Raw genomic sequence first — 27,049 nt, 5'->3', positions numbered from 1 at the left:
TGAAAGAGGAGACATCACAACCAACACCAAAGAAATACAAACAATTATAAGAACATATTATGAGCAACTCTATGCCAGCAAATTAGATAACCTGGAAGAAATGGGTGCATTCCTAGAGATGTATCAACTACCAAAATTTAACCAGGAAGAAATAGAAAACCTGAACAGACCTATAACCACTAGGGAAATGGAAGCGGTCATCAAAAATCTCCCAAAAAACAAAAGCCCAGGGCCAGATGGCTTCCCAGGGGAATTCTATCAGACATTTCAAGAAGAATTAATACCTATTTTCCTGAAACTGTTCCAAAAAATAGAAATGGAAGGAAAACTTCCAAACTCCTTTTATGAGGCCACCATTACCTTGATCCCCAAACCAGACAAAGACCCCATCAAAAAGGAGAATTACAGACCAATATCCTTGATGAACATGGATGCAAAATATTCTCACCAAAATCCTAGCCAATAGGATCCAACAGTACATTAAAAGGATTATTCACCATGACCAAGTGGGATTTATCCCTGGGCTGCAAGGTTGGTTCAACATCCGCAAATCAATCAACGTGATACAATACATTAACAAAAGAAAGAACAAGAATCTTATGATCCTCTCAATAGATGCAGAAAAAGCATTTGACAAAGTACAGCATCCTTTCTTGATCAAAAGTCTTCAGAGTATAGGGATAGAGGGTACCTACCTCAATATCATCAAAGCCATCTATGAAAAACCTACAGCGAATATCATTCTCAATGGGGAAAAGCTGAGAGCTTTTCCCCTAAGGTCAGGAACGCGGCAGGGATGTCCACTCTCACCACTGCTATTCAACATAGTATTTGAAGTCCTAGCCACAGCAATCAGACAACAAAAAGAAATCAAAGGCATCCAAATCGGCAAAGAGGAAGTCAAACTCTCTTTGCAGATGATAGGATACTGTATGTGGAAAACCCAAAAGACTCCACCCAAAACTGCTAGAACTCATACAGGAATTCAGTAAAGTAGCAGGATATAAAATCAATGCACAGAAATCAGTGGCATTCCTATACACCAACAAGAAGACGAAAGAGAGACAAATCAAGGAATCGATCCCATTTACAATTGCACCCAAAACCATAAGATACGTAGGAATAAATTTAACCAAGGAGGCAAAGGATCTGTACTCAGAAAATTATAAAATACTCATGAAAGAAATTGAAGAAGACACAAAGAAATGGAAAAACGTTCCATGGTCATGGATTGGAAGAACAAACATTGTGAAGATGTCAATGCTACCTAGAACAATCTACACATTCAATGCATTCCCCATCAAAATACCATCCACTTTTTTCAAAGAAATGGAACAAATAATCCTAAAATTTGTATGGAACCAGAACAGACCCCGAATAGCCAGAGGAATCTTGAAAAAGAAAAGCAAAGCTGGCAGCATCACAATTCCGGAGTTACAGCTCTATTACAGAGCTGTCATCATCAAGACAGTATGGTACTGGCACATAAACAGACACATAGATCAATGGAACAGAATAGAGAGCCCAGAAATGGACCCTCAACTCTATGGTCAACTCATCTTTGACAAAGCAGGAAAGAATGTCCAATGGCAAAAAGACAGTCTCTTCCACAAATGGTGTTGGGAAAATTGGACAGCCACATGCAGAAGAATGAAACTGGACCCTTTCCTTACACCACACACAAAAATAGACTCCCAATGGTTGAAAGACCTAAACGTGAGACAGGAGTCCATCAACATCCTAAAGGAGAACACAAGCAGCAACCTCTTCGACCTCAGCCGCAGCAACTTCTTCCTCGAAACATCACCAAAGGCAAGGGAAGCAAGGGCAAAAATGAACTATTGGGATTTCATCAAGATAAAAAGCTTTTGCACAGCAAAAGAAACAGTCCACAAAACCAAAAGACGACCGACAGAATGGGAGAAAATATTTGCAAATGACATATCAGATAAAGGGCTAGTATCCAAAATCTATAAAGAACTTATCCAACTCAACACCCAAAGAACAAATAATCCAATCAAGAAATGGGCAGAAGACATGAACAGACATTTTTCCAAAGAAGACATCCAAATGGCCAACAGACACATGAAAAAGTGCTCAACATCGTTTGGCATCAGGGAAATCCCAATCAAAACCTCAATGAGATACCACCTCACACCAGTCAGAATGGCTAAAATGAACAAGTCAGGAAACGACAGATGTTGTTGGGGATGTGGAGAAAGGGGAACCCTCCTACACTATTGGTGGAATGCAAGCTGGTGCAGCCACTCTGGAAAACCGTATGGAGGTTCCTCAAACAGTTGAAAATAGAGCTACCATATGATCCAGCAATTGTACTACTGGGTATTTACTACAAAGATACAAATGTAAGGATCCGAAGGGGTACGTGCACCCCAATGTGTATAGCAGCAATGTCCACAATAGCCAAACTGTGGAAAGAGCCAAGATGTCCATCGACAAATGAATGGGTAAAGAAGAAGTGGTATATATATACAATGGAATATTATGCAGCCATCAAAAGGAATGAGATCTTGCCATTAGCAACGATGTGGATAGAACTGGAGAGTGTTATGCTGAGTGAAATAGGTCAATCAGAGAAAGACATGTATCATATGACCTCACTGATATGAGGAATTCTTAATCTCAGGAAACAAACTGAGTGTTGCTGGAGTGGTGGGGGGTGGGAGGGAGGGGGTGGCTGGGTGATAGACAGTGGGTAGGTTATGTGCTATGGTGAGCGCTGTGAATTGTGCAAGACTGTTGAATCACAGAGTTGTACTTCTGAAACAAATAATGCAACATATTTTAAGAAAAAAGAAAAAGAAGAAGATAGCAGGAGGGGAAGAATGAAGGGAAGTAAGTCAGAGGGGGAGATGAAGCATGAGAGACGATGGACTTTGAAAAACAAACTGAGGGTTCTAGAGGGGAGGGGGGTGGGGGGATGGGTTAGCCTGGTGATGGGTATTAAGGAGGGCACATTCTTTGTGGAGCACTGGGTGTTATGCACAAACAATGAATCATGGAACACATCAAAAACTAATGATGTAATGTATGGTGGTTAACATAATAAAAAAAATTAAAAAAAAAGAATGAGAAAACGGGTTCATCCTTGACAACTAGATCACTTATCATATACAAAGTGATATAAGCAGAAATAACAATGTGAATATTTCTGTGGGATCAGAGAGAAGAGAATAATTCACTCTGCCTGTGAATGGGGCAAGTGTACTAATAGTCCACTAAAGGAGGTGAGATTTAACCTGGGTTTGGAGAAGAACACAATTTTCCTGGAGTGGAGTGTTAGGCAAGAATGTAAAAATGAGGTCTTGTTGAACCTCATTCTAGTTCCTCTACTGATGAACCAATGAGTTCTAAGAACCTCACATGTGAACAAAAACACCAACACAAGGAGGCAAATAAGGTTAACCATACCTGACCTCTGCTGAATCCAGCTCTGAATAAATTAATCTCATATAGCCAGGGACTCAAGAATTTTACAGAATGTTATTCCTCAAATTGGATTTTGAGGATAATGAAGGTAGATTCAACTCCGTTAATCCATAGTGTATCATCCCCTGCAATGTCATAACATTTTAACGATACTGGGGTCCATTTCCTGGGAATTAGGGATGGAGAGTCCTGGAGGGACACAAAAGTGCCCAAGGAGCAGGGGTGCTGCCGTGAAATGGGCTGAACTCGTCGGTCAACCCAGTCTGATGAGCATATTTCATACGCACATCCGGGTAACTCTACTCCCATTTTATGCTCGCTGAGCAACTTTCTGATTTATGAACCTAGCAACCCAGGGGAGAGAGAACAGAACATATGAAGGATACTGGGTATTATGTCAGCTGTACCTCCCAAAGTAAATCAGAAAATAAGTATTTTGGCCTAGAAATTAGTATTTTCTAAGTCAGAAGAGCAAAAATCAGCCACTCTGGACTTGATTATTCTGGAATTGTATTATTGAGTTTCTAGACTTAGAAAACTGAGGGCTAGACCCTTGACTTTTGAAGTACCAACTGGTAATGGGTTGCTGCCTGAGAATCAGTTAACTGAAGGTCTCTTTGATGTCTTTCTAGGTGTTACGGGGCCTGAGACTGGAAGGCAAGAGATAATAGGGCCTTCCCAGTCATTGATGGTGGGGTGTCACAGACAAGATGTTACAAAACAAACTAGCAATAAGAGAGAGAGGGAGAGAGAAAAAGAGACAAAGAGAGAGAGAAGAGGCAGATAGACTGACTCTAGTCAGCAAACTCCTTGAGGGAAAAGATGGAATCTTGTCAATCCTTGTACATTTAGCCTTTAGCACAATGCCTGACACAGAGTAGCTGCTGAATAACTATTTGTTTAATAAATACATAAATGAATGGATTAATGTCAATAACAGGGAAGGAAATGAAAACTCTTCAAGGCTGGAAACTTTTTATTGGGGGAAGAAAAGAATGTGAGGCACCGCTTTTATCTGATCATAGTATGTAACGGTGGTTATTGTACTACTAACTGACTATTGATAAAGTTCATACTTTATCAAAGCTCAATTAACTGCTTCTTCCCTGTTACCCAGAAGCACAATCAGCCTAGGAAGCCTGAAGAGGGGAAAGTCCAAGTACTTGGTTTCTGGAGAAGAAGCTATCCATCTCCTATCTCGTTTCCTGCTTACTTCCACTGAGAGCTTACTCCCCTCCACCAAAAAAAGAGCAGCAAACAAGGGAGGCAGTGGGAAAGGATGGAATTCTTACATTTGACTCCTACATTACTGCTAGTGGACTGTGGAGCACAATCCAAATCCACGTACTACTTCTCCTGTCGGGGAGGAAACATCTGCTGACTTTAAAGAATCATTTAAAAAATTAGAAGTAAAAGAGAGAACTGATCTAAACAATATTTAGCCACTTAAAAAAATTCGGGGGTCGTATTTCATGTGTGAGTAATCCACACTCCCTGACTATAATGTAATTTTTCTCAGATAGCTAGTTATGCCTGATAAACTCAAACAGTAGACCACAGAGTATTAACCTATAACTCCAAAACACATGTGTCTGTGGTTTTGTCTTCTTATGGACCAATTAAGGTCTATATGTATTTTTCTAAAGAGATTATAGAGGGCTTCCACAAGTGTATTTCTATAAAAGTGCTATTCTAATCCAAGTTTGGGTTAATAAATGAGAGGTTTTTAAGTCTTTAATTCTTTTGAAAGTAGGTAAAAATCGACCATGCAAGTCCTCCACCAACTTGAGAACTACCTTTGATGAATTAGCCAGCTTGATGTATTTTCTTTTGCTTCTACTAGTATTTTTTTTTTTTTTTTTACTTTCTAAGTACCTAATTTTTACCTCAAAATTTCTAGAAGAGCTGTGGAAGATAATTCCAGCAATCAATAGGCTCAGGAAAGGAAACCAAACGGAAAAGATCAAAAATAAAGCTATGGTGCTTACCAAGATTTAAAAACAGATTGAGCCCCCCAAATCAAATGCATTTCTATGTTCACAGTGTATTTTTAGAAAGATTATAATTTTTGATCTGGTAAAGATAGATGGGTATGCACTTTTCAAAAATACAGTCCTGTATTTTCACACATGCAATGTATGAGTGTATCGTAGTTGTTAGAATTTTTTAAGATTATTTATGTATTTATTTATTTGACATAGAGAGAGCACAAGTAGGGGGAGGGGGAGCAGCAGGCAGAGGGAGAGGGAGAAGCAGGCTCCCCACCGAGAAGGGAGCCCGACACAGGGCTCGATCCCAGTACCCTGGGATCATGAATTGAGCTGAAGGCAGATGCCTAACCGACTGTGCCACCCAGGTGCCCCTAGTTGCTGGAATTCTTTAAAAGTTTTGGAAATCCAATGGTATCTAGTTTAAATGATCATTTGTGAGGCCGATCATCTTTTCCTGTAAGTAATGAGAATTTTCAGTGAAGCAACAGTTTATTTCTTTTGCTAATTTTTGACTTTTTAAAAATTCCTTGAAGCTACCTGTATATTAAAGCCTATCAATTAACTTTCTATATGGGGTCCTTTATTATGCTTACTGACTACTGAAGCCGAGGGTATTTATTAGATAGTTGTAGATAGTTGTAGAGTATAAAGAAAAACCAATAAAGCAAACACCCATTTCATTTATTCCCCCCAACCCTCACCACAATTTATGCTTACAAAGTCCCCAGTACGTCTTTCCCCATTTCAGTTCCTGGACACTCCCCACCAAGTAACTGATTTTTGTCATTCCCACTTAAACCTTAACATTTTGTTTGTATAAGTAATTCACTAATTTTTTTAGCACTATCTAAATAGAATCATAGGGATTCTTCTGCAATTTAGTTTATTCTCTCAATGTCTTGTTCCAGAGATTCACCCCTGTTGTTATGTTTCAGTGTTCATCATATGAATATACTACTGCACAGATTCATCATATGAATACACTACACAATTCATTTAACTATTCTACTAGTGATTATTCCAGTAGTTATCAGTTTTTAGGTTTTCCCAGATTTTTTTTTTTTTAAATCACACAGTAGGGCTGCTATGAATACTCTTGTACATGATTCTCAGTAGGCAAGTGTAGGACCTGGTTGGGTCATAGTGCATGCACACTTTAAACCTTACTAGATCAATGCCAAATTGTTTCCAAAGAGCTTGCCCCAATTTACACTTCTACTTTCTACACAATGAAAACTCTTCAATCTCTGGTTGTTTCACATAGTTTCCAGCATTTGGTAACATCAGACTTTAATATTTATGGCAATCTGGTAGGTATAAAATGGTATCTCATCTGGTTTATCTCATACTTTCTCGATTACTAATGTAGTTGAACACCTTTCATAAATATTTTGGCCTTTTGGTTTTCATTTTCTATGAAGTGCCTGTTCAGGACATTACATATTATCTCCTGTATTATCTGTCTTTTCCAAGTGATTTATACAAGTTATTTACATAATCTGAATGCTAACTCTACATTAGTTACACAGGCAGTAAATATCTTCTCCACTTTTGTGGGATTCTTTGTGTGTTTGAGAAATAGAAGTTCCTAATTTTAATATCATCTGATGTTATTAATCTTTTCTTTAGGGTTTTTTTCTTTGTGTCTTAAGAAATCCTTCTCTACCCTGAAGTCACAAAAATACTCTATAGAGTCTTTTTTAAAAGTTTAATAGTTTGTATTTTCCAGTTAAGTCTTAAATTCACCTTGAATGGACTGTTTTGCAAGGTATGGGGGGGTCTAATATAATTTTTTAAAATAGGGATAACCAGTTGTCCCAGAATAACTTGTAAAAAACTCTATTCTTTCTCCACTGATCGACCCATACAACTGTCATAAAATAAGACATATATATATTTTAGTCTCAGGTATTCCTGGCCTTTTTTCCATTCTTATAAACTTAGGATCAGCTTATCAAGCTCCACAAAATGTCTGTTGTATCAAATCTTTAGATCAGTATAGACAAAAATGACATTTCTTTCTGCCATTCAGTTTTTTCAAAAGATAAAGAATTTTTACAGTGAACAATCCACTGCCTATATCCACTGCCTATATCCTACAATTTCCATTTTACTACATTTGCTTTATCATACAGCCATCCCTCTAGTCATCCATTAATCCATTAATTTTCAAATGCATTTCAAAGTAAGTTGCAGACACTTCACCCTTACACACAAGAAGATATTGATTTTATATATTTATTGTATATCTGGCCACTCAATCTTCTAGATGAATAGTCATATAATCTTTATATAAAGATACTTTTGTCTTTTCTGTTTCAAATTTATACTTATTTTTGATGTTCTTATCTTGCTGCAATTAGAAAATTCTCAAAAACAGACTTGAAAATCGTGATGGTAGTTGGCATTCATGTTAACTTATTCCTAATTTTTGTGCAAATGGCTTAAAATTCACTATTTAGTGGTTGACTGCTGGTAAGTAACCAATCATATTCAGAAAATTTTTTTTAATTCCATTTTACTTTAACAAGTTTTTACTGAAAATGTCTGAAGAATTACACCAAATGCCTCTCGACTTCCATTAATATTATAACACTTCACCTTTCCTTTGTTGATATGATGATTTATATTGTTAGAATTTCTAATGTTGAACTATTCTTACATTTTCAGAATCAATGCTACCTGATTATGGAATATAATTAACTTGCACTCCTGGATTCAACTGATTAGCATCATATTTAAAATGAATCTACATGCATAAGATTTCCTTTTTCCACACAGTCTTTACCAGTTTTTAGGACTCTAGCTACTTAAATAAATGAGAAACACCGGACCCGGAATAACTAGCATAAAATAGAGCCTTTTTTTTTTTTTTTTTTTTTTTTTTTTTTTTTATAGCTTAGGCGGAATTCACTTATGAAACCACCTGGCTCTGGTGATTTTCTAAATGGAAGCGTTTATAAAAACACATTTCATATTTCTGTGATTATTGGTTTCTCCAAGTTTTCCTCTTAGACAATTTGAACAGACTAATTTTGTAGGGAACTCCACTTCCTTTAGAATTTTAAATCTACTGAGTTCACATACTATCTTTAAACAAAAATAATTCTGGGGCGCCTGGGTGGCTCAGTCGTTAAGCCTCTGCCTTCGGCTCAGGTCATGATCCCGGGGTCCTGGGATCGAGCCCCGCATCGGGCTCCCTGCTCCGCGGGAAGCCTGCTTCTCCCTCTCCCACTCCCCCTGCTTGTCTCTATCTCTCGCTATCTCTCTCTCTGTCAAATAAATAAAATCTTTAAAAAATAAAAAAATTAATTAATTAAAAAAATAATTCTTTTAATCTTTGTATCTCCTTTCTTATTTCCCATGCTTCTTTTTTTGGTCTGTGTCTCTATTTTTTTCTTAATGTGTCCTCCCAAGGGGCTATTCACTTTCAGCCAGAATAATTTGCACACTTTTACTACATTTTTTTGTGGGGAGAGAGGAATTAAGAATAGGTTTTTCATTTCAATAAAAATTAAATTCAGCTTATATCTCTTACCTGCTCCTTTCTATTTTCTGCTTTTTCCTCCTGCCTTTTATAATGAACATTTATTTTCTTTATTTTCAGTCTTTATTTTTAATAATAAAGCAATTTAAAGCTATACATTTTTCCCTTGAGTACAATATACTGACTACCAATTCAACTTTTGAAAATGTGATCTAAAGAAATGAAAGTGTCAGTATATAAGAATATACAAATGCTTGTTATAACTTCTTTCACAGGGGTAAGCAAACAAGCAATATACAAAAAGAAACCTACTAGAATATAGCCTCAATGTCCACCAATATTAGAATAATTGCCTCAGTTATATGATATGCTCACTAGATAAGATTCTCTTATCATTTAAATTTGTGTATATTGCCTTAGAGGGATGTCCATAAAATATTATGTAGAAAACAAAACTGCAAAGTCATGTTACTTGTACGATTCATTTTTGTAAAAAATGTATACAAAACAAAACACAAACATACCAAAAAGTGTTCTTGTTTTTACATCTACACACACACACACACACGCATGTGCGCATGCATGCATATACACCTAATATATACTCATGTGTATTTCAGATGTGAAAGATAATATAAACAAATTTACTTGATTACTATGAAGGGACACATCAGACATGGTAGGAAAAGAATGAACCTAATCTTTATACATCTCTGTATCATTTAACTTGTTTAATGAGAATTTATCACTTCTATAAATTAAAATGACAAAAGTCTATTGACATGACTACTAAATTTTGGTGTTAATTCTAGGAGCTTATTTTAAAATTTACTTGATTAATCTCTGTATTATCTTTATCATAGATTTCCCATTTTTGCAATATATCATTACTGTGAAAATTTCTTCTAAATAAAAACCAATTAATGGTTTAAAACTTACACTGCTAGATAGCAGGAGGGGAAGAATGAAGGGGAGTAAGTCGGAGGGGGAGACGGACCATTAGGACGATGGACTCTGAAAAACAAACTGAGGGTTCTAGAGGGGAGGGGGTTGGGGGGATGGGTTAGCCTGGTGATGGGTATTAAAGAGGGCACATTCTGCATGGAGCACTGGGTGTTATGCACAAACAATGAATCATGGAGCACTACATCAAAAACTAATGATGTGATGTATGGTGATTAACGTAACAGTAAAAAATTATTAAAAAAAAGTACACTGCTTTCATCTTCATACACACACACGTATCTATGTATATGTGTGTATGCAATGCATTTTTACAGATATTATATTCATACATATTTTTACATATATATTATATACACTTTTTTTTCTTTTCCCAATGTGAGTATATTAGTGTTTATTGAAACTCTGGGCTGCTATTCTACAAAATCTCTAGTAGGGCCTCCTGAAGAATTTCCTTCAATAGTAATAAACTTGTGGACAGCTGAAGAAGTAAAAATACTAACCTGGTAGGAAAAGATAGAGAGACAGACAGATAAATGGGAGAGGCATGTGCTCTTATCCCACAACATAAAAAGGAAGCAATACTAATTATTAGGTGTGAGAAGACAAAGGACTTATGACTATGACAGAAAAAGCTGTTCTTAATATTGCACAAATCAAGGAGTTAGTGAAATTAAACAAAACAAAAGCAAAACAACAATAAAAATCAACAGTACCTTTTTCTTGTGATATTTTCTTGGTGGCGACTTGATGGTGGCATGGAGATTCTTCCATATCATGATCAGATTTTGAAGGAGAGGAGAGTGAAGTGTCTCCCCAAATAAGGGAGGAAGGCTCTTTTTCCAGGCACAGTGGTCCCTCTTGAAATTCAGCTATGTGGTCAGACGAGAAGGGCACACTGCCAGCCACTGGAGTGAGGGATGGAGCACCAGAATCTGATTCTGGAGAAGTTCTCAAACCCTTGGGCAGAAGTGATTTAGTAATGTGTGTGTGGTTATAGAAACTGTTTGAAGGCTGTTGGTATAAGAGATTATAAAGGAGGTTATGCCGCTGAGCATCAGCTCCGTGGAATACTTACTTTGAAATCAGACCAAACTTTTTTTTAGTAAATCCCTTGAAAACCAGTTTTTTGGGGGGTTTACAGATGAGACTGCATAGTTTACAACAATTCACCTTATTACCACTGTAGCTAAGACAGACACCTAAGACATACAGAAACAATTACTTGTACATTCCTTATTTCCCACTAGGTAAAACCAACAGCTGAATATAAAAGCACCATTATGAAATACGACAATATGGATAATGCTCTTGGGTTAGTTCATTGAATGAGTACAGAAATAAGCTGAATTACAATATATCGAGTTGCGTAAGAATTTAGGAGACAAAGCAGTGAACTATTCCAGCTGTTTCCATCTAGGGCATAGAATCTGGCTGCAGAAAAATCATCTTCAATAAGCTGTAGGAACAAGGAGACAGCTCTACACTGCAAGTCAGAAATCAGTCAATGGGGCTCACCTTTCGCTCCAGACTGTCTTCTCCATCTGTTGAACTGACACTATCATAGAGTCTTGTCCTAGAGGGCCTCTGGCGTCTGTTCTTCACAGAGAGCTGGGCTCGGGTTTTCAGTGCTTTTGAATCCAGGCGCTCTGTCTCTGGGACGGCCTCATTCAAGTCTAAGAAAAGAATGAAGCAAAATAATCGGCGAGAGAAACCTTTGGAGAGGATTGTCAAAGAGACCACAGACACTGATAACAAAAATCTCAAGGTTATCAATAATTCCAGGCAAAAAATAGGTGACAACCATGCTGGCCTGTCTGATACCCCACAGGTAACCAAGAAATCAAGTGAGATTTAGGAGAAATGTACAAAGCCTAGTGGAAGAAACCAACACCAAAGGTGACCAAGGCAACAAAAAAAATCTAACATTTCAAAGAGCCAGCGTGGTCCTCTGTGGTCTGCCTCTCACTACCTTTAATCTTGCTGCACTGAGTCCAAGTCAGAACTCCAAGTCACCATTCCAAAGGGGAGAAGGAAAGGTTACCCATCGATCTATGTAGGCGTTGGCTGAGGAAAAGTTGTTCTCTGGTTGAATTTATCTGGAATGCTTCTGGCTCCTTAGAAAGAATGTAGTTTGACCATCAATCCTATTTTATCTTTTCAGAGTGGCAGTCATTAAATGGAGTCAAAATGTTCACAGAATCAATAATTAAGTGCTTCCGGATTTAAAGTGTTAAAAATAAAGCATATAACTGAGTTGCAGAAAATTAGTATGTACTGGTATTAATGGAGTAAAACAATTTCTTACAGTAGCATTACTGGAGGAAATTCCTTTTCACAGTATTATTATGAAGGTGTGCTCTAAATATATTGTAAGACCAAAACAAGGAAGCATTCCAGGCTGTGTCTCTCTTACCCATGGAACTCTGCATTTGGCATATGGTTCTAACAAATTATATTAGACATATTTTCCCTAGGAGATACATCCACTGAATGACAATATTTAGAGAAGGTTCTGACTCTTCATTTCCTGTATTTGCAAGAAAAATGAATAGTCAGAAAAGTCAGACTATTCAGGTATTTATAAAGGACAGCTAAATATTTTCTAATTAGTGCTCTCTTTATTGTTTACATGTCAATGGGGAAAAATAATTTCCTTGATCACTTTAATTTCTTCCTTTCAATAAAATCTAAACTTGCAGCTGCCGATTAAGAGTTCATTAGTTGTGATAATTGGGAGATAATCAACCTTACAAGCTCTTGTTTACATATAAAATGTGGGAACACCACACAGATGAAAGCAATAATATAATTAGATAAACTGTCATACAAGCCCGTTTCACAGTTTATCTATCTTGTATTTGGATTGTATCTTCTGTAACACAAAGCATGGTCACACACACACACACACACACACACACACACACACACACGCACACACCCCACCTCATGTGTTCCTCACAACCCCACGCTACAGAGCTGCCAAGTTATGTTTTACCCTCTCCTGAAGTTCAGAGAACTTGAGGAACTTGCCCTCGTCGGCACAGCTGGCTGATGAGCTGCCATGATTTTTCTTGTTTTTTGACACGCGGGCTACTAGTCTGTGCCCTCCAAATTTAGCTAGGGTTGAACAAGTTACTAGAAAAAGAATTTTCCTGCCATTACAGTTCAGTATTTTTGGTTGTAAAATCACATATAATGTGACTAATCTAGGAAATTCATTTCTCCAATTGGCTACATATGAAATATTCTTATTAAACTTCCACATACGTGTTAAGAAAGCATAAAAAGGAAGACATGTTGAAAACTGCAGAAAAAATTATTTCTGAGATTTCTTATTTGGTTGGTTTATAACAGCTTTGGTTACTTGGTGATGAGAAGACCAAGGAGGAAGCTTGTTCTACTTTTGTAAACATGGCTCCTTTTGCAATAGAAGCCTGGCCCAGGAGGACCTAACATAGCACCCAACATCCAGGATTGCAGTAACTACTCCATCACTAGGTACTGAACAAATAAAGTAACGGAACATGAGAGCTACTTATTAGCAGGGTTTAGAGTGTGGAGAATTTATTCTGGGACTTCTGGCTCCGTTAACTACTCAGTAATTTGCCTGGTACTCATATCAAACAACCCCCAAAGCAATCTAGAATATCTGCTTTAATATCAGCTAGCACTGAGTAAGTGCAAACTGCTGGAGCACAAATACAGAATTACATCTATTAAAGATGAAGTTAGCTGGAAAAGCAGTGCCTTAAGTCCATTATCCAAGTGGCCAGCAACACACTGCAACCAATTAACAATTTTTGAGGACCCGAAAACAAAGTTCTCGGGGTCCTTTTATAGAAGTGATTCATGAATTACAAATCAGCAATTTATATATTCCACCCTGAGAACAAATGTTTTTTAAGTAAAGAACCAGAAAAATGGAATGGAGCGGAGAACTTTACTTTGCAACAGCAGGAAATTGGAAGGAAAGCCGTCCACAGGAAGCCACTACTGAAGACACCACAAGCTCCATCCCCCTTAGGGGTGTTAGACGACGCATATGGCAGAGAAGGAAAATGTGCATAGGACTTAGGTGGCTGGGGAACCAGAGGCTATCTTTCTCTATCACGTTGTATAAGAATCAGAATATTACAACTCAAAAGAACCTTCGGGATTCTATCCCAGCCGTCTTTTCCAGATAGGAAAAACAAGGCTCAAAGAAGATTACTAACTTGTTTACTAGCTGCATCACACAGTTAATCTGTGGATGAGACTGGATAGAGCTCAGTCCTCAGAAGTCTATCATCTGGGGGAGCCTGGGTGGCTCAGCTGGTTCATCTTCAGACTCTTGATTTCGCCTCAGGTCATGATCTCAGGGTCCTGGGATCCAGCCCTGTGCCAGGCTCTGCGCTCAGCACAGAGTCTGCTTGTCCCTCTCCCTCTGCTCCTCCCCCTGCTCTCTCTCTCTTTCAAATAAATAAAAAAAAAAAAAAAAAAATTTTTAAAAAAGCACTTACTATCCTTCTGGAAGGTCACTCTCAAGTCTGAAAGTAAACTTCACAAGTAATCTTTTGCCTTCATCAAGTCTTTGTTTTAGTTTTACTTTATGTTCCAAACAAAAACACAGGTCAGGTACTAACTTTGCACATTTCCAGAAGTATACAGTATCGAAGAAAGAAAAAAACCTGAGGGATTTTATTTGGTTTTATATTTATCCAAGGAGTAAAATTCTTACATCAAAAAATTAGCTGTCAGTTTTGAGGATGACAATGTGGCAGAGAAATCCAACTGGCTCCACATTGCTAAGTTATATGCTACTGAATGTAAGGGCTTCGGTGGCCATGTTCTCTCACTGTCATCACTCTCTGCAGAGACCTTAGTCAATAACCTAACACCACCTTTATAAATCCAAGACGCTGGGTTCTTCTACCGCTTCTCCTCAGGCTATCGTGTTCTGTTGTCCGTAAGAATCAGAGGGAAATTTCCTTTTCATCTCTCCTTTCCTTCTCTCCTTTTTTTCAGACCCTCCAGTCTCTGAAAAAAGCCTACCTCTGACTCAAATGCAGCTAGAAACACAAAAGATGAGCAGACTCCAGTAGACTGATAAATATAGACAGACAAACACATGAAGTGGTTGAGGACAGAGTGGTGTTGCATGGGTGGGACTCCACCCTAGTGTACCTGCATTTGAAGACTAGCTTCAATAGTGCCTCGAACTGCATCCTTTAAAAAAATTTAATGGATTCGATTATGATTTTAGCAGCTGTTATGAAAAATGTTCTGTGAAATTAGGATGTTATATATCCTATTACACAGCAACCAGTTCCCTACAGTAATGCTGTGAGTCATTCAGTATTTTCACTAGATTGACGTTATTTTTGACGCAAATGGACTGCTGCCCACAGATCAGATAGAGATGGCAAGGGAAGGAGGGGAATGGAGCAGCAGGACGACGGGGGCTGCTCTGCATTCTTACGGGCATTATTCTCCTCAAAACCAGTCCTACCTCTATCATCTCACTTATGCTATTATCAACTACAATGCTGAGCATTATGAGACACTTGGTGGCATTTTAAAACTTGAACAGTAGCTGCATATCACTCACAGTCACTGCAAGTTCACAGAAGGTGGGCTCGTGGGTTTGCGGTTGATACGTCCCGCGTGCAGACGTTGGTTTATGTATATCGAAGAGGTGGTTTAAAACAGTTACCATGAGAGTGATCTGGAGTAAGTCTTCCTCAAACAAAATCCAGATAGTGGCTCCACCATTAAATTGGGCAATTTCCCTAACCTCTCCATCCCTCAGGATCCTCAACTGCAAAATGGGCACAATGATAACACAGCACTAATAACTGCATTGCTGTGAGGACCAAATGCATTAATAGAAATACAATGCTTGGAAGAGTGACTGTGACATAAGCACCCAATGAATGTATTTATTGATGTGGAAAGGTTAGCAAGATATTCTTACACGACTAAAGCAAGTTGCAGAACCATATGTACATTCATTTTAAATATTTTAAAAAGAGCAACATAAAATATATTTTCTAATGATAAATTGATGCCTATGATTTAAGGAGAAAGATACTGACGATGGTGGTTACCTCCAAAGAAGATATTAGATTTGGAGATCTTGGCCAACAGGTACTTTAAACTTACTTGTAATGTTAAATATTTTTGTATTATATGTATTTTTTTGCATTTAATATATTACTTATATGTTTAAAATTAGTAAAAAACAAAACAACAACCCACATATTCAGTACATTTTCTTTTACAGACATCTTAATTCCATTCTAATCCAAGAGCTCTGGTGTTTTCGGACTCAGGATTCCCAGATGTTGATATTAGTCCAGGAAACTTTGTCCAAATCCTTGTGACTATCTCACTGCCCCATGTGAGAAGGCTGCTCTTTCAATTAGGTCCATGGAGACTGTTTGCCTGCCTTGCTACTCCACTAATGGCCAGATGATCTGGCTTGATTAGGGCCCTATGGCTTAGTTTCCAGTCACTACTTTGTTTTAGCATGGCACAGCAAAGATGTATTGACTCGGATACGGTAATTTGAGACCAAGTTACACAACTTCATCTCATCTCATGACAGCACTTTACTTAAGAACCCACCCGCAGGCAACTCTCACCCTGAACTCTATTAATTTAGTTGCTTTCCTTATAATTGCCTAAAAGCTAATATATTTTATACCCCAAGTAGTATTTATGAAATTTTAGGAAGCTGATTTCTTACAATTTCAGAACAAGCAGAAGATGATTGCTGTTTCCTAATCTTTTAAGTAGGTCTGAGATTATTGTTGTATGCACTATACATTTCATTTCTTAATGTTCAAAAGATACTAAAGAATTCCTTTTTTTTTTTTACCACTCTATCAATAAAAGCAACCTCAGAACTATCTGTGTAGCCTCTGAAACATAATTGGTTATCTGTTTTAGTGTAATGCCTCTCCAGTGCAGTCTGATACCCAACGTAGCCTTCTTCAGCTTATGGTTAACCTACCTCTAAAGAGGGCAGAGAGGTCCAAACTCTGTTGCCCCTGACTCTTTAGTAATGCCACTAGACTGCCCAGGGAGATAGTGGCTGGAAGGCAGAAAAAAACCATGTGAGATACCCTAAATTCCATCAGATATCATTTGTACCACTTGTAAGAGTCATTGATTCTGAGAATTTGAAAGGCTAATTTATGTTTAGACAACAAGGAAAGGCGTTCAATATCTTAGGATTCCTTCACTGTCAAACATCTTTAGACTCTGATAGAAAAGTCCTCAAAGAATTGTAAAATCTAATCAAATGGGCAAACTGGTTGGAAACTGCAGACTTCTGTGAGCAGGACATGAGGTCATGTACATAAGCTGGGTCTAGGAAGGTGGGATATGTAAATGTCCTCTTCTTGATATTATGACATCTCTGACAAGACAACAATAAACAAGCTTCTGTGTTGTCATTAGGGCTGCCTACAAAAACCTGTGGATATTAGTAATCCCAAATATGCTAAGTAGGCAACCCCCCAAATTATATATAGTGATGTAATAGTTTCCTTGATTACTCTAAGAAGAATTCAGAGCTTATGCCTTTTGTAGGAAATAACCTCAGTTACTTGAGATAACAGTTGATGGCTTCCTTATTGGGACAGTATCTTTCAACTATGGAAAGACTTAATTACATACATATAGCATCAGAAGGTTTAAGAAAACTCAAAGGCTACACTACTTGTAAGTGTAATGTAACAGGTGCATGAGAATTTCTTAAGTACTTGCAAAGACTGTCAGTCACTAAAAATAGGATTTAAAAAGGAAGTCAAACGTAACGAATTTATAAATGCAATTTAAAATGTTTGTAGGTGCTAATTAGCTAAGTTTGTAAATAGGAACTCAATATTATTCAAAGATCCCTTAACAGTGATTTGCAAATCAAATTTAAAAACTAGGTTTTTGATAATGTAGCTTGAATAAATCAAACATTAATTATAAAACCAAAATAAATATCTGAATGACTTTTTGGGTAGTGTTAAGGCCCTTACTGTCATCACAAAACTCACAGGCAACATTAATTATAAAACCAAAATAAATATCTGAATGACTTTTTGGGTAGTGTTAAGGCCCTTACTGTCATCACAAAACTCACAGGCAATAGAGTTTTCTGTATACCCAAGTTCTATGTTTCTTAAATTTCCTAATATGTGGCATTTCCTGTGGGTTCTGAGAGACATAATTAATGTAAAGTATTGAAGTAGAACATTACTTCATGTCCACTGGGATTCAGTCATAACTTGATATTAGTGTCCTGCATTCACAGAAAAAAACCCTAAGGATCTCATAACTACTGAAACAATATGGTTGGAACATTGTTCAGAAACATACACACAAGATAATTTTCTGGTCCTAATTCCAGAAATAGCTGTTCATTGTTTGGTTTTAATTTTAAAGAGGCTGTGACACCATGATTGATCATATTTCCCTCTTGGCTGGTGGATGGTGTGAAATCTGAGGTCCACCCTGAAATATTTACAGGAACCTACCAACATGCACTGCACTTAGAAACCACTCATGCATCATCTTCTTTTGTATCTTCCCATCCTGATTTCCCAGCCTGTTCTTTTAGTCAATTTTACCTTAACATAACTATACAGCATCTCCCAATCTATATAATTAGAATTTCATGGTGAACCTGAGCATTATCTCTAAAATGCAAGAAACACTTCAGAATACAGCTATCTTGTAAAGTTTCCTTGAAAAGGAGCTATATCCCACACATTCAGGTTAAAATTGTCTTTACTACCAGGGCACATGGGTGGCTCAGTTGGTTGAACCTCTGCCTCTTGGTTTTGGCTCAGGTCATGATCTTACGGTCTTGGGATCCAGCCCCGCATCGGGCTCTGCACTCAGTGTGGAGTCTGCTTAGGATTCTGTCTCTTCCTCTCCCTCCCCCTCTGCCCCACCCCTCTGCTTGGGCACACTCTTTCTCAAATAAATAAATAAAATCTTTAAAAAAAATAAAATTGTCTTTACTTCAGATCACAATCTACCTTATAGTTCAATTCCAAAGAAACAAAATTTAAAAGTCAAAATAAAATATAAAGCAGCCCCCTTTTCCTAAAGTGGACAGAGAACTACTAAGCTTAAGCTCATTCTGACAAAATAGCTTGTTTTCTATCAAAACAACTTTAGATATCTTCTAGTACTAATGCATACCTCAGTAGGACTGAAGGTCTGGTGACTTCTGTGAACTTACAAAGAGGCAGTGAGAAAAAGGAACCAAGAAGAGTTGTCATTTTGCAACTGAATACCTCCTTCTGAATGCCTCGTTGATTTGGCAACAAAAGTCTTAATGACTTACACAAAGACAGATGCACAACTTGCACAAAACTAGACAGGCAATTTAGGTGCTTTGCTTTTGAGTAAGAACAGATTTTGGCTCTAATGATATGCCAGAAAACAATCAATAAGTATTGATTTCTCATTCATTTGGCTTGTTCATTAAAAATTTCCATAGTGATTTACCGGGAATGTTCACCCTTTAATTAGTGCAATTCAATAATATTTCATGGTCAAAATTATTTATTGGGGATTAAAAGTTGCTGCAAATAATTTGTTCAGGAAAAATGAAAATGATGAAAGTTTACCAAGAAATTATATCTGTATGCATGATAAAAACAAGCTTGAATCCACTCCAGAATTCTCTCCCGCCCCAATTTAGAACTAAACAATGTGACACCATGGAATAATTACCCCATTGCTCTGTATCTAATGCTGTTGTATAAGACACTCTTGATAATGTAGTGCAAGCATTCACTTTCCTTTTAATGACTTTCCATTTAATGAATTCTGGCTTTAATCATGCCTTTAACCTTATTTTAAAATTCTGGGTTCTAATGCTAAAAGTGAATGCTTAATGTACTCTCAGACTCCGTCAGGAAATAAATCAGACGTGGTGGTAGGGGTCTAGTCTGGCTTCATATCCACAGGTATCTGAAAAGAGCCACTAACATTGAGGGCCCAGGGAAAGGCAAAAAGGACAAAGACAACACATGATTACAGCCTCAGCAGAAAATGATTTCTTGGAGGAGGCCAGTGACCTCAGGAACCTCCTTATTGATGTAAATGTCTCCTGGTGTTGACTTTCCTCCCCTTATTAAATCTTAAGTATGATAAGCCCCAAAAGTCTTTTGTGATTTTCCTCATTCTTATCTTTCAATTAAGCTACTTAAAAATGTCTATTTTAATATTTTTATACAAAAATTATACCATTTATATAAGTCATATAGAAAAAGAAGGAAAAAGATACCCAATGTTCCTACCATCAAGCCTAAAAAATAAAATTGGTACTTTTGAAGCCCTCTCTATGCCTCATTTCTAGTTGTAGCCCCTAATTTTTCTATTTATTCACAAAACTGTCCTTAAACAATATAAATTCTGTTTGCTTTTTGAGTTCATATATGGTAATGAACTATATTCAATATTCTGCAAATTGTCGTTTGTTTGCTAAACATTATGTAGAATGGTATGACTAGGATTAATTCACTTTTTTCTGCAATTCTTATGAACAATATTGCTGTGCATGTTTGAACATGTCTTTTGGTACACACTTACAAGAACTTCCGGAAGCATATACACATGTAGAAGTAAACTTGGTGGGCCACAGAATTTTCATATCTTCCATTTTACTGGGTAATACCAAATTGCTTTAGCAAAATAGCTGTATGAGTTTTCCTTCATGCTGGCTATTACATATTACTGTGAAACTTTATACCTGCAAATCACTTTATTTTTACTAATGAGGCTGAATGTTTACCAAACTCTAGGTTTTCCTCTTTTGGGTGAACTGATTGCTTATGTGTTTGTCCATTTTTCTCTTAAGTTAGTTGTGTTCCTAGTATATTCTGGAAAACAATCTCTTTTCTTAGTTAAATGGGCTGCAAATACCTTCTCTCAAATTTTTGGCATGCCGTTCGGGGAAATCCAAATCAAAACCTCAATGACATACCACCTCACACCAGTCAGAATGACTAAAATTAACAAGTCAGGAAACGACAGATGTTGATGAGGATGCGGAGAAAGGGGAACCCTCCTACACTGTTGGTGGGAATGCAAGCTGGTGCAACCACTCTGGAAAACAGTATGGAGGTTCCTCAAAAAGTTGAAAATAGAGCTACCCTATGACCCAGCAATTGCACTACTGAGTATTTACCCCAAAGATACAAATGTAGGGATCCGAAGGGGTACATGCACCCCAATGTTTATAGCAGCAATGTCCACAATAGCTAAACTATGGAAAGAGCCAAGATGTCCATCGACAGATGAATGGATAAAGAAGATGTGGTACATATATACAATGGAATATTATGCAGCCATCAAAAGGAAAGAGATCTTGCCATTTGCAACGACGTGGATGGAACTAGAGGGTGTTATGCTAAGCGAAATAAGTCAATCAGAGAAAGACATGTATCATATGACCTCACTGATATGAGGAATTCTTAATCTCAGGAAACAAACTGAGGGTTGCTGGAGTGGGGGTGGGGTGGGAGGGATGGGGTGGCTGGGTGATAGACATTGGGGAGGATATGTGCTATGGTGAGCGCTGTGAATTGTGTAAGACTGTTGAATCACAGACCTGTACCTCTGAAACAAATAACACATTACCTGTTAAAAAAAAAAAAAAAAAAGGAAGATAGTAGGAAGGGAAAAATGAAGGGGGGGAATCGGAGGGAGAGACGAACCATGAGAGATGATGGACTCTGAGAAACAAACTGAGGGTTCTAGAGGGGAGGGGGGTGGGGGAATGGGTTAGCCTGGTGATGGGTATTAAAGAGGGCACGTATTGAATGGAGCACTGGGTGTTATACGCAAACAATGAATCATGGAATACTACATCAAAAACTAATGATGCAATGTATGGTTGTAAACATAACATAATAAAATTTTAAAAAATTGGCATTATGGCATTTTTGTAATACTGAGGCTTCCTACTTCTACCAATTTATAGAGATCTTCTTGAGTATCTTACCATGGCTCTTGAGCTTCTTTTGCTAAATTCATACTGGCTATATTTTTTGTTGCCATTATAAATCGCTTGTACAAAAATGACATTTTCTCTGTTACAATTAATTGATGTCTAATGATTCTTGGAGCCATCCATCCTGCTAAACTCTTATTAATTCTAATAATCTGTATTCTTGAAGTTTTTTTTATGTATTCAATTTTATTATCAGTGAATAGTAACAAATTTGCTACTTTCTTTTTTATTCCTTATATTTTTATTTCTTTTGCTTGTCTGGTACTTGCTAGGACCTCAAGGAAAACACTGAATAGAAGTGGTTATAGCACATTAAGTGGTGAAATGTTAACAATATTCTTAATTTTAAAGGAAATTCTTGATTTTAGCATTTCACCACTTACTATGATGTTTGATAGACTTTTGTTTGCTTCACATATCAAGTTAAGAAAGTTCTAGTTTAATAAACTTTTGTATTTCTAATTTAATAAACTTTTTATCATGAATAAGTGTTTAACTTCATTAAATGTTTTACTTCATCTAATGAGATGATTATATATATAGATTATTCCTCTAGTTAATATATGAATTATATGAGTTTTTGAATGTTAAACCAACTTTGGGTTCCTTGTATAGACACGAGTTGGTTATGATATTATATAGGTTATATATACAAATGTATGTAAAATGCATTTCTGGATTCAGTATTTATCTCTGTGAATAAGCAAGTTTTTTGTTTTGTTTTATTTATTTATTTATTTTTAAAAGATTTTATTTATTTATTTGTCAGAGAGAGAAAGAGAGAGCACAAGCAGGGGGAGCAGCAGGCAGAGGGAGAAGCAGGCTCCCCGCTGAGCAAGGAGCCTGATGTGGGACTCAATCCCAGGAGCCTGGGATCATGACCTGAGCCGAAGGCAGCCGCTTAACTGACTAAGCCACCCAGGTGTCCCTATTTATTTTTTAAGGAAGAGAATCCTGGCCAGCTAATGGGTGTCACTCTGCTCACCTCAGAGTAGAAGAGGAACTTGATTCCAGAACACCACTGTGCTAGATAACTTAAATCTTATACAAATGTATTAACCCCATCTGCAGCTTAACTGTTTGTTAAATATATAGATCTATACTCCATTAGTTATACAGAAAACCATAATCGAGGCATTTGCCAAGGTGTATAACCTCTAATATATTGCCACTCAATATATATTAAAAGCAATTAAGGATTACAAGACCTGTCATGTATAAAAAGAATTTTAAAAAACCCAAACCCCAACTTTTTGAGGATTTTTATTAACTCTTTACTCAGTGACACAGGTCACACTCCAGTTACAGAAGAATTTTCTTTAATTCTAGTATAATTAACATACAGTGATATCTTAGTTTCAGGTGTTATGAAACTAGGGGCATGTAGGTGGTTAGTTGGTTAAGCATCCGACTCTTTGATTTTGGCTCAGGTCATCACCTCAGGGTTGTGAGATCAAGCCCCACATCGGGCTCCATGCTTAGCATGGAGTCTGCTCAGGATTCTCTCTCTCCCCCTTACCTTCTGCCCCTCCCTCTGCTTGTGTGCTCTCTCTCTCTCTCTCAAATAAATAAAATCTTAAAAAAAGATTTTTTTTTAAATATTCAATTGCAGTAGGGACTCATTTCCCCCCAAAAATAATTGTTATGATTTCACATGGAACCAATAAATGGGCTGTTTTTAATAAAATAAGGAAGGAACTGGCAATACACTGGCAAATATCAAATATTCAAATTTAAAATATTGGTTATAAGGTAGAGCCACCAATATTTTTTCATGTTTACATATTCTGTCATCATCTAAGAAAAATGTTTTTAATCATGCCAATAAAGTTGTCTAAAGATTAAAAAAGAAATTTTTTATACAGTTGAATGGGAAGCACATGAATGTACATTCAGTCCATTCTTTTCTGCAAATATTCTAAATTATATCTGTAGGTCTCCAAAAACAGAAGAATAAAAGTTAATACAGAAAAAAGTAAATTAAAAAAAAAATCCCCACCTGATTAATCCAAAAGAAAGCAAGAAAGCAGATAAAAAGAACAAAGACTTTTGTTTGTTAGATTAGAAACAAATAGTAAGAGCTTAGATTTAAACTCAACATATCAGTAAATAAATTAAATAACAACTTTCTAAATGCATCTTAAAAATAAAGAATTGGGAAAAATTAAAAGACAGAGATTGTAGTAAAAAATAAACACCTATATACTGATACAAAAGACATAGAAAGTTTACAGTAAAACAAAATTATATACCATACAAACACTAACCAAAAGAAAGCTGATATAGCTCTTCAAATATCAGACAAGGCAGATATTAAGGTGAATTACTAAAAATAGAAACATTCTCTGATGATCAAAGGTCAATCTACCAAGAAGATAAGACAATTCTAAACTGTATGTGCCTATTAACATCACCTCAAACACATAAAGCAAAACCTGACAAAACCAAAAGAAGAAACAGAAAACTCCACAATTACAGGGTGAGACTTTTTTTAAACACCTCTCTCTCAGTAACACATTCTAGAAGTTTTGAACATGGTTAACAAATTTAACCTGATATACATGAAAGAGCACCTGAGCACCAAACTAGATCAACAGATAGCTGAGTACATCGTGTCTTTCTATCCTCTCTTCAATAATTTAAATTGATTTTACTGAACACTACATTACATTTTTGTGTGATGCCATCAGTCTACACTGAGGGTCACTGTGTGAAAATGTCCTAATAACAATCATCAGTGGATTTCCTTGTTTTCTCCAAATCATGCATTATTTGTGCCACTAGTACAAACTGTACTTCTTTTAAGCAGATGGTTTGTTCTTTTATCTTATGGACACTGTGAATAATGTAATGAACAATGGTTTCTGTTTCCTTTTGCAACTAGGAAGCTTAGAGCCAAATTAAAGGCCTTGCCTCAGAAATACTGTAAGCATGGTATATATACCTGCAGCATTACTTCTGGTTCCACTATGTACTCATCCTCATTGTTCTTTCTAATCTTGCCACAATCAATTTACCCAATCCTGTCATATAAAGGCATCTCTCCAAATTACTTCTAGACAATATATGAGTGAATGAAGTATAAGGATAAAAACATATAGATAAAAAAGGTAGATACCCTTAATGGCAGTTGGTTACTTACCTTTGCTTTTCCTGATAAAGACTTTATTGAAATCAGAGTAAATTTCAAAGAAGTGATTTAATTCAGAGAAATCAGATTCCATGCAAACCAGTAAGCTAACAACTGGGTCACAACAAGCAAATACATGCGGCTAGGACCTGATGATCAGAGAATTGGCTGGCTTAAATATCTAAGCAGGCTGAGTTCCGCTGAAATGTCCACAAATCCTGGGTTTCTGACCAAGCATGCTGGGTTCAGGATTCAGGTGCAGACTACCATCTTAGGGATCAACTTTTAGGAAATTTAAAGCTTTATCATAACAGCCAAACCATTTTGTGGAAAAAGTGTAAGGCAAAGGAGAGGAAGCAAGAAGGTATTATTTTCATATCCTTATGCTCCTTTCTCCAGAATATTTTTTTTTTTTTTAAGATTTTATTTATTTGACAGAGAGAGACACAGTGAGAGAGGGTACACAAGCAGGGGGAGTGGGAGAGGGAGGAGCAGGCTTCTGGCAGACCAGGAAGCCTGATGCAGGGCTCAATCCCAGGACCCTGGGATCATGACCTGAGCCGAAGGCAGACACTTAATGACTGAGCCACCCAGGTGCCCCTCTCCAGAATATTCTTAAGTTACCTGGAAACTAGCTAAGAAATACTTTTTTTTTTTTTTTAAGACACCCAGGTTTGAGTAATACATTCTAGATACAATCTATGCTGAAAGTCTAGACTTTCCTACAATCTGCCATCTTGCACCTTTAGTCCTTTTTTTATCTGGCTCAGTTCTTGTTAGAGCTAAGGAATAGTAAGTAACTAAAGGAACTAAGAATAAAAGGGTTTATATAAACCTTCATGTTCACACTTTAGGGAAGATAACATTCAGTGTTTTCTAACTAGTGGCCCACTAGCTGAGTAGATAGGTGTGAGAAAGAAGAAGGAGTTGGTAATAACACCCGAACTTCATGGGGATACTTGAACTACCTTTACAAACCTACAAGTGACCCAGTTCCTGTAATGCCTCAAAACTATTAATGAATCACAGTGCTTACAGAAATAGTTATGACTTCTTCTCGGGCATTCAAAGCCTACTTTTACTCCAAGAATACCCTGAAGCATACCTTTAACATAAGGTCTATGAATCAGAAAATAATTATTCTAATTTTATTCATTTTTTTCCTCTTCTTCAAACTCCCTCTCATCTCTTAAAATGTTTATCTCATCTATATATTTGTCTTCTACCAAACCATTCATCTTCCTCATCCTTTATCCTACAAATGACATGCCTTGTTAAACGGCTGGCAGGGACACTGTTCTTTCTACCTAGGAGCCATCTTTCTTTTTTTTTTTTTTTAATTTTTATTGTTATGTTAATCACCATATATTACATCATTTGTTTTTGACGTAGTGTTCCATGATTCATTGTTTGTTCATAACACCCAGTGCTCCATGCAGAATGTGCCCTCTTTAATACCCATCACCAGGCTAACCCATCCCCCTACCCCCCTCCCCTCTAGAACCCTCAGTTTGTTTTTCAGAGTCCATCATCTCTCATGGTTCGTCTCCCCCTCTGACTTACTCCCCTTCATTCTTCCTCTCCTGCTATCTTCTTCTTTTTCTTTTTTCTTAAAATATGTTGCGTTATGTTTCAGAAGTACAGATCTGTGATTCAACAGTCTTGCACAATTCACAGCGCTCACCATAGCACATACCCTCCCCAATGTCTATCACCCAGCCACCCCATCCCTCCCACCCCCAACCACTCCAGCAATACTCAGTTTGTTCCTGAGATTAAGAATTCCTCATATCAGTGAGGTAATATGATACATGTCTTTCTCTGATTGACTTATTTCACTCAGCATAACACCCTCCAGTTCCATCCACGTCGTTGCAAATGGCAAGATCTCATTCCTTTTGATGGCTGCATAATATTCCATTGTGTATATATACCACTTCTTCTTTATCCATTCATCTGTCGATGGACATCTTGGCTAAGCCATCCTTCCTCTTACAAATCAGTGTGGCACCAGACTT

The 27,049-nt window shown here is 37.1% G+C and overlaps 1 protein-coding gene across 6 annotated transcripts in view; it reads right to left on the bottom strand.

Moving 5' to 3' along the window:
- The window catches only part of PPP1R9A (protein phosphatase 1 regulatory subunit 9A), a 308,016-nt gene that overhangs the window by 25,292 nt on the left and 255,675 nt on the right, over positions 1 to 27,049 (bottom strand). For 3 of the 6 annotated variants that reach the window (XM_088018269.1, XM_088018270.1, XM_028119332.2), the window contains 2 exons: positions 11,410 to 11,567; positions 10,608 to 10,905 (listed from right to left, as the gene is read on the bottom strand). In XM_088018269.1, coding sequence (XP_087874395.1) covers positions 10,608 to 10,905; positions 11,410 to 11,567 — 456 coding nt within the window. The remainder of the gene's footprint in view (positions 1 to 10,607; positions 10,906 to 11,409; positions 11,568 to 27,049) is intronic. The other 3 variants (XM_028119337.2, XM_028119344.2, XM_028119328.2) reach the window with 2 other exon arrangements.

Source organism: Eumetopias jubatus, unplaced genomic scaffold (genome assembly GCF_037043125.1).
Source record: "Eumetopias jubatus isolate StellerSeaLion01/CBP00866 unplaced genomic scaffold, mEumJub1_p1.0 scaffold_14, whole genome shotgun sequence".
Lineage (NCBI taxonomy): Eukaryota > Metazoa > Chordata > Mammalia > Carnivora > Otariidae > Eumetopias > Eumetopias jubatus.
This window is presented reverse-complemented; position numbering and strand designations above follow the sequence as displayed.